Here is an 8,557-nt window from a genome sequence, read left to right as displayed (position 1 = left end):
GAGTTAAGTAACTTCTAGTACCTCTGAAAATTTGAGCGAAATCAATTGAGAAATGAGTGAGATATGAGGCTTCAAAGTTGGCGTCTAGGAAGTAGAAGAAAAAAAAAAAGAATAATAATCTTTACCAACAGAATCAGTAGAAGGTCTTCCGTTGGAAACGGAAGACCTTAACAAAACAAAAACAGACAAACAAAACACTCTATCATTACACTGTATTTATAAACAACCAGACATATTTAGAGAAGAGCACGGTATTATATCAAAACTGCGACAAAAATTAAGTTTAAAAGTGGGGGAAAAAACAAGAGAATACATGACTAAAAAGTTTTTTTTTCGCAGTCCCAAGTAATTTATTATCGACAATTACATATTTTCTTTTAAATTTCAATGATTCATAATTTCATTTGTAAAAAAGAAATGAAAGATAAAATACATAAAACAATATAGAAGAGAAGGAAAAGAATTTGATACATGTAATTGCCATGCACTATTAATTTGCAAAATAAATGTTCTATTTATTTTAGCTAGACAACCATTTTGCTATTTACCAAGACTTACCGGAAATTGTCGAGGCAGATTCTTAAGTTATTATTATGACGCCATCACTAGAAGATGTCGTGCCTTCTTCTATTCTGGTTGCCAGGGAAACGAGAACAGATTTCCTAGCAGACAAGAATGTCAGCAAATCTGCGGCAGTGGGGGAATCGGTATGTATATTAGAGCTCCGAGACCATTTCGAGGACACCCCAAAAGGTGCCTGGAAATGTGTTTCTTTTGATGCTACATGTACACTGTATAGTGCGGGTGAGCACAGTGGTCTTCAAACTACCTTGGTAGCCTACACACTATTTTACCTCATCTCCTAATCGAATTATACTCAAGAAAAGGTTAAAGGTCGGATGCATCTATCTATAAAATAAGTTGATTGCACTTTATTCGTTTTGCTGCTTTTTGCATGGAATTGTAGAATCGAAGTAATTTTGGTAATGTTCAAAATTATTCTAAAGAGCCCATCACTTCCTTTATTAGAAAAAGGTATAACCATCTATGAAAATTTTGAAAATATCAAGGACACAGAAATTTAAAAAGAATCGAAAATTTCACAAATGACCAGGAAAACTAGCATTTTTTATGTGAATAATGTTGATACAAAATATTTTATAAATTTTTTCCATGAATCGGATTGAGGTTGCTAAATTCATATTCAATGTTAAATGTTTTATCCACCTCTTTGAACAAATGATTTGAAAACAATGGGACCGTCACGATTATATCCTCATATATGAATAGTTCGATTGCAGTGATTGAAAAAAATCATTATGAATTTGCAGACAAAAACAGATTAGATACTACAGAACAGTAATCAAACTTTTTAAACATGAACATCTTCTTTGTTTTTGTTTTAGTGGGTGATGTCTGTACACTTCCGCCTGTCCAGGGGCCATGTCGAGCGAGCATGCGCCGCTTCTTCTTTAATCCTGCTCTCGGGCAATGTGAGCCTTTCCAGTATGGCGGTTGCCGAGGCAACAGAAACAACTTCCAAACCATCCAGGCCTGTCAGCAGAGATGTGGGGGTGGTGGCGGGGGCGGAGGGGGAGGGGACGGGGGCGTGTTTCCACCAGGTAATATAACCAAGCACCCGTATCGATTATGGAAAATATAGCAAATTATGTGTGCGGTTGTATTATTAAAGCGTACATGTAACTTTTGATGGGTGTTAAACATAACTTATTCGAAACATTCAAACCATGGAACTGGGGGATACCTCTTGACAGTGGTTCCATTTTTAAATGTTTGAACAAGAAGAAAATTTGCATCACGCATTTGCAATACATATTAATACATGGGTGTACCAATGTAAATACCTAATTCTTAACGCGCTGGATAAAAGAAGTTTAAAATACCTTTTGGTCGTCAATTTCAGGAAGTCCCTGCCTCTTGCAGCATGCGCAATCAGGGAACTGTTTGGGTTTCTTTCCTTCCTGGACGTATAATCCCAACACAGGGCGGTGTCAGGAATTCGTCTATGGCGGATGTGGTGGAAACAGGAACCGTTTTAACACTTTAATGGAATGTCGCCGTGTGTGTGATAGAAATGACGGACCTGCTCCTGGTTAGTATCAGTATTCACCAAGACAGTGTCCACTATCCTCAATAATGTTAATGTCCTCCTGTCCGATAGCGTTTACCGCTGTATTGTGTACACCCTAGCAGAAAATTAGCTGGCTTCTTTTCTAGAAGTCCATTCTGATAAAATGCATCAACGATTTTGATGGCATTATGTGCTTTATCATTTTTTTTTTTTGGGGGGGGGGGGGCGGATTCCATTTCAGTTGCCGACAGGTGACTAGAACACTGTTTTGCGTATTCAAAATATTTGCATATTTTCAGGAATGTGTCGTTTGCCTGGTAACTCCGGTCCATGTCGGGCCTTCATCCCTCGTTGGAGCTGGAGTATGGCTAGCGGTCAGTGTGAGCGATTTATCTACGGCGGCTGCGCAGGAAACGGAAATAACTTCATTACCCGACAGCAGTGTGAGGACACCTGTGGTAATGCCGGAGGCGGAGGAGGTAACCAGTCTTGAACAAATTCATTTTTTTAGTTTTTCTTATTTGAAAGAAAAAGAGATGAATGCTTCTCAATCAGCATAATTTGACTGGAAGCTATCTTTCACAGCTTATAATGAAACATTTCTTTATGTTTGATTTTCGAAATGAAGTTTATTTCTTGCACTTATTTAGCAGTAAGTGTTTGTTAAGAGAAAGTATCAAATCGTTCGTTTTGCCAATTTTATTCAGAGAGTTACTATCTAAACACACTTACGTGTACATCCCTTAGCTTATTTTACCTCCTTCTTATCGCAGGAGTCTAATTTGTCCCGAAAATGTATTACTTTTATAATGTTTAAAATACAAATAACACATACTATTATGCAAATAATGACACGTACTATCTTGCTGTTGTTAATTCCAGGAGCTGTCAGTCGTGTTTGTATTTTACCAGAAGTAACGGGACCTTGTCGAGCCAGCATTCCCAGGTGGCACTTTAACGCGGCAACGAGAAGGTGCGAGAGATTCATTTATGGCGGTTGTCAAGGCAACGAAAACAATTTTAATACATGGGGGCAGTGTCAACGTGTTTGTGGTCAAAGGGCTGGCTAATTGGCGCTTATACAATATTGTTTCATTAAGAGTTTTAATTAATCTGATGGTTCATTTTTTAGAAGTGCATCTTATTTTTTACTCAAGTAGGTTTTCATATAGTTTGGAATAAATTTAAAAATGGTTAAGTTGATTGAAAGAATCCCCCTGTATCATTGTTCATATTGTTGATTAAAAAAGTCTTCCATCACCTTTTTGTTCTTGTTGTTTTCTCAGCAGCTTCTCAAAGGACATGATGGTACATAATTTTTAGAATTATTGAAGATATCAAATTACGTAGGCTGGGGGGTCAACAAATTAACCACAAATTAACCACCAGATTAAACTTATTTTTTTTAGAAACGGTATCTTAAGCTGTCATCTATAATTTGGCAAGGAAAAAATTCATACATTTTAGTTTTAAAATGTGATCATTTTTGTATATCTTTATATGGAGCTCTTCTTTAAAACGAGATAGAAATAGTCTAAAAATGGCTGCCACCCCCAGCCTCTTTAAAAGAAATACTTTGTGACTTTGACTGTCAAAGTAGGATAGAGGAAAGGAACATAAGGGTTTTGGGGGAATAAGTCACTACTATATGTAATGAGAATATGCAGGAACAAGAACAAACTAGCTAATCATATTTATAGATCTAAAGTACAGTGTCGGTCATTTTATCGAACTTGTATAATCAAAGAGGGTTAATATCTATATCGCAAATTCAAACAGCATAGGTACAAGTATATAAGAACGAATATTTAATGAAAGAGAGATAAAGATGGAAAGAAGGATAGTATTTGGCTAGAGCAATAATGTGTGTATGACCTACTTGGCATTTTGAATTTGTTGGTCATGCCAATAAGAAACAACCGAAAAAATTAATGATTATAGAAATGAAGGAAGTGGAAAACAAGAAAATAAACAATGCTACAGTATACTGGAATATATTAATTGTACATTTTTTAAAGTTTAAAATCAACATTCTTCATTTTATTCTTCGTTAATAAAAATTACTACAAATTTCGAAATTTCAAGTTGAATGGTGTTTTAGGTTTTGAGATAATTGCCAGACCGATTAAGTTATGATAACTGTGTTATAAATGTCACAGAACGATTTACGGTCAAAATGGATGTCTCAAGTGCAAGTGAGTATTATCTACTTTAACATACAAACATAAATTTATAGGGCCCTTCATTGTATTAGTTTTCCATATTCTATATTTATTGTTCTTTTATGAGAAATTAAAGCTTGATCAAATTCAGAATTTACTGTTTCATTCCAAATAAGTAAGAGATGGTCAAAATTTTCATTAAAAGTACAGTAGGGCCGGAATTAAAAATATCTTTGTTTCCCCTAACCCGACCCTAAATTTTCAAGTTGGGTCGGTAGGTAGGTAAACAATTTTATTTTATATCGACAGCAGCTTTCAAAATACATACTAAAATTTAAATTAAAAATTACCATTATAAATTAGAAAAGTACAAAGGAAAGCGCTTTGTGAACGAATTTCTAAGTATCATACATATGCCGTTTAAAAGCAAAATTTGGGATTTATTAATTCAAAACTGTTATATATTCGATCAGTTGCATGGGTTGTAAAATATCTAAGGCTAACTTTTTTTCAGTGTCAACTACTTTCAGTACCAATTCTATTACTTCATTTTCGGTACATCACTAACTGGGGGGGGGGGGGGTTGGGGGACCAGGTTTTCAATTGTCATTTGTTATAGTATAGGTAAGGTTGGGAAAAAAAGTGCCCCCCCCCCCGCTGCTACGCCCCTGGACAATCAATATACCTTTTTGAGGGTTATGAGATTTGCAGTGGTTCTAGAGCATTTTGCTTTGGAGTTAAGATGCAAGTAGCTTATTTTAGGTCGCAGGTTCAAATCCCAATGAGGAACGTTGAAAACGGTTTCATTGCTTTACACCGGTACAATGTCATGGTCACGAAGTTTAATGCATACATAAAGGCATGAAGAAAGGACATCTGAATTATATTTATCAGGATGAAAATGCAGACATATTTATACAACAACTCTTATGGTTCCATAATGACATATATTAAACATAGGAATATATATGAACTAGTTATTAGATCAAAACTCAAATTAAATATAAAATGCAGTGAAATTGAATGATGTGTTCACTAGGTGGGCCCCTCATCTGCTCATGTGGTGGGTCTTACCGTGTATGACGTATCTTAAGAGTTTCAAAAGTGAAGAATTCTAATTAGCCAAAGGCATAAGATTGAGACGTCGCCATTGTTTTCTGAAGAACTATAATTCTCTGTAATCACATCTGGGCGCCATTTTGTTTCCAACAAATGTTAAAAATCACAAAAGAACAATGTCAGCCGTTCTGATAAAAACTGATTTTGATGAAATTGTATTTTATAAAACTTGTTAACAATAAAAATAATTTTTGAATCATCTTATTTAAAAAATCTTTTCAGTCGGTGCGATTTAATTGAGTCGGTCGCGTTAGGGGAAACAAAGGTATTTTTTATTTTGGCCTAGTGCTAGAAAAATACAAAGGATCATAGATTAGAGGCCGATCCCCTCACCCCCTGTATATTCCAGCAGTATAGATGTAAACAAATGATAAACATTAAAGATTCACTGTTAATATTGTCCTGATATATGCGTACCTTGATTATCAGTGCTCCCATTATTTCTTATAAGCTGAAAACACCATGGGGTTCCTGAATTGAACGCCCCCCTCCCCCAGTAAAAAAAAACAACTTGAAGAATCCTCACCCTATACATGCAATATTAAGAGCGTTATTCATTTCTCTAATTAAAGAGCACGATATAATTACTGGGCCTGTGTCTATCTGAATATCTTTTTTTTAATAAAAAAAAAATAAATAAAAAAATATTTTAGAAATAAATAAAAAGCTTGTTTTTATTTTGCACGTCCAGTCCATTTGTTGATGATTCTTTTATTCCTTGTTTCACCTATTCAGACAGGTAGGCAATTTTTATCTCACCATTTATTTCTTTCCAATTTATTGTCTCCAAAGATTTATTGATGTGTTACATTGTATTTTTATGCCCACCGTAAACGAAGTTTCGGGGGTATATAGTTTTTGTCGTGTCCGTCTGTCTGTCACTCTATCTCTCTGTTTGTCTGTCCGCAAAAACTTTAACCTTGCCCATAACTTTTGATTTTGTGGAGCTATGACTTTCTTCTTTCACATTGTACACATTTGTGTATTTCTTGTGACAAGACCTTTCTTTGGGTACCACCAAATTTGACCTTTTGACCTTGACCTTGGAGTTTGACCCACGGAAACACAAAAATTTTTAATTTTTACTTTAGCCATACCTTTTTAACGGTAGATACTATGACTTTTATACTTCATATATACATATATTCTTTATGGCAAGACCTTTAATTGGATAACACCAACCTTGACCTTTTGACTTTGACCTTGGAGATTTACGTACTAATGAAAAAACTTTAACCTTGGCGATAATTTTTGAACGGTAATGGATAGAGCTTTCATACTTTACATATGTAATTCTTCGCTTCATTGGATACTAGGAGCTTTGACCCTTTGACCTTGGATTTTGACCTACTTTTAAAAACCAAACATTGACAATATCTTTTAAAGGTTTAGAGCTAGGGCTTTCCTACTTTATGCATTTAATTCTTGTGACAAGACCTTTCATTTGGTATCAAGACCTTTCACCCTTTGACCTTGACCTATGAGTTTGACCTACTTTTTAATTTTTTTTTAAGCTTGACCATAACTTTTGAACGGATAGGGATAGAGCTTCCATATTTCACATATGTATTTTTTATTGAAAGACCTTTTATTGGATACCAATAACTTTGACCTTCTGACCTTGACCTTACAGATTTCCGAACTTATAAAAAGTATTAACCTTTGAAATAAATTTTCAAGAATAAGGTCTAGGGCTTTCATACTTCACAAATGTAATTCTTGTGACAAGACCTTTCATTCAATACCAAATATCCTTGACCTTCTGACCTTGATCTATGAATTTAATTGACTTTTAAAATCTTTTAACCACGACCACAACTTTCGATTGGTAAGGGCTAAGGCTTCCATACTTCACACATGTGTTCTTTGTGGAAATACCTTCCACTGGATACCAATAATATTGATCTTCTGACCTTGATCTTGAAAATCTCTGTACTTTAGAAAAAACTTTAGCCTGGTCATTATTGGGAATAGATGGTAATAGGACTTTCATTTTTCACAATGTTGTATTTCTAGTTAGGAGACCCTACTTTGGGTACCAATATATTAAATTTGCATTTTAAAAAAGTTTAATCTTCACTATGTAGCCATATGGGGGCATCAGTGTTTCACAAACACATCTTGTTTTATATTGTACTTACAATAAAAGATAATAGGAATGTTAAAAATAGTTCAAACAATTAATGTTGCTGCAACTATTGCGGAAAAATACATAGTCCATATTTTAAGCGGCTTTTTTTTTTTAGCAAAGCTGCAACGTTTAACAGTTAATTCCCATACTGTAAAAGCAAAAAAAGAAACAATTCATTGTTCATTTAAAAATTTATATTTGTAGAATTATTCATGAGAGGTAGGTTTAGGTTATAAGATATTTCATACGTTTAAGATCCGCTGTTTAAATGAATGTTATTATTAATAATATGCAGACTTTTAATACTGATAAAGGCCTATATGAGAAACAAAAAAAAAAAACCCATATATATAACATGTTTTTTATATTTTATTTTTTTATTCATCAGTGAACAGTTTACAAATTATCTTTACGGACCAAACCCACCACATTGAAATAGGAGCGGAAGTTCGTTTAACATGTGTTGTGATTGGTGGAAACAAACCTCATGTGACATGGATATCAGTGAGTAATGTGTGGATTGATTCCATAGCTTTTTTTCAAAGCAGAACCTCGACCTCTTTTTATTAAATCATATTGAAGACTAAACAAAGTATATCATTAAACTTTTCTAGATATCAAATAATTATCAATTAACCTGCATGTAATGAATCTTGTTTTAGATTGTTTGAACGGGTCTTGATTATATTCTATAAAAGGGAATTGCATGGCTTAAAGAGAATTATTTTGCTCGTTTTATCGATTGTTATATTTACAAAGGACATCTAAGGAATGCTTACAAGTATAACTGTATAAGACCCCCCACCCCCCCAAAAAATTTCCAATATATACTTAATTTGACACAAAGGCACCGATTTCCATAACCTGGCTTAATGAAATAGCATGGGTTCTATGTAAATAATTGTCAATAGCTTACATACATTATTAATTTTTTTGTTTGTTTGTTTATGTTTATTCATCTCCCAATTTCTTGTATAGCCGAAAGGCCAATTGCCTTCAAACACAATGACCGAGCACAACGGTCAAACTTTGATCATTTCCGGGTTTGACACG

General features: G+C 34.3%; 2 protein-coding genes and 1 long non-coding RNA gene across 3 annotated transcripts; all 3 read left to right on the top strand.

Moving 5' to 3' along the window:
• The first annotated feature begins 563 nt into the window (after window positions 1–563).
• Window positions 564–1,631, top strand: LOC134269175 (uncharacterized). Its single transcript, XM_062751398.1, has 2 exons — window positions 564–707; window positions 1,407–1,631. Exons 1-2 carry the CDS (start codon window positions 594–596, stop codon window positions 1,629–1,631), a joined length of 339 nt encoding a protein of 112 aa, XP_062607382.1. The 5' UTR covers window positions 564–593.
• A 19-nt stretch (window positions 1,632–1,650) lies between these two features.
• On the top strand, window positions 1,651–3,300 carry LOC134269157 (BPTI/Kunitz domain-containing protein-like). Its single transcript, XM_062751382.1, has 4 exons — window positions 1,651–1,678; window positions 1,925–2,113; window positions 2,392–2,571; window positions 2,975–3,300. Exons 1-4 carry the CDS (start codon window positions 1,651–1,653, stop codon window positions 3,160–3,162), a joined length of 585 nt encoding a protein of 194 aa, XP_062607366.1. The 3' UTR covers window positions 3,163–3,300.
• An 883-nt stretch (window positions 3,301–4,183) lies between these two features.
• Window positions 4,184–8,002, top strand: LOC134269167 (uncharacterized). Its single transcript, XR_009992515.1, has 3 exons — window positions 4,184–4,287; window positions 6,065–6,112; window positions 7,893–8,002. It is a non-coding gene; the product is annotated as an uncharacterized LOC134269167 (long non-coding RNA).
• Window positions 8,003–8,557: the final 555 nt, after the last annotated feature.

Source organism: Saccostrea cucullata, unplaced genomic scaffold (assembly GCF_032062105.1).
Source record: "Saccostrea cucullata isolate Sc308-1 unplaced genomic scaffold, CSIRO_AGI_Scuc_v1 ctg14817, whole genome shotgun sequence".
Classification (NCBI taxonomy): Eukaryota; Metazoa; Mollusca; class Bivalvia; order Ostreida; family Ostreidae; genus Saccostrea; species Saccostrea cuccullata.
This window is presented reverse-complemented; position numbering and strand designations above follow the sequence as displayed.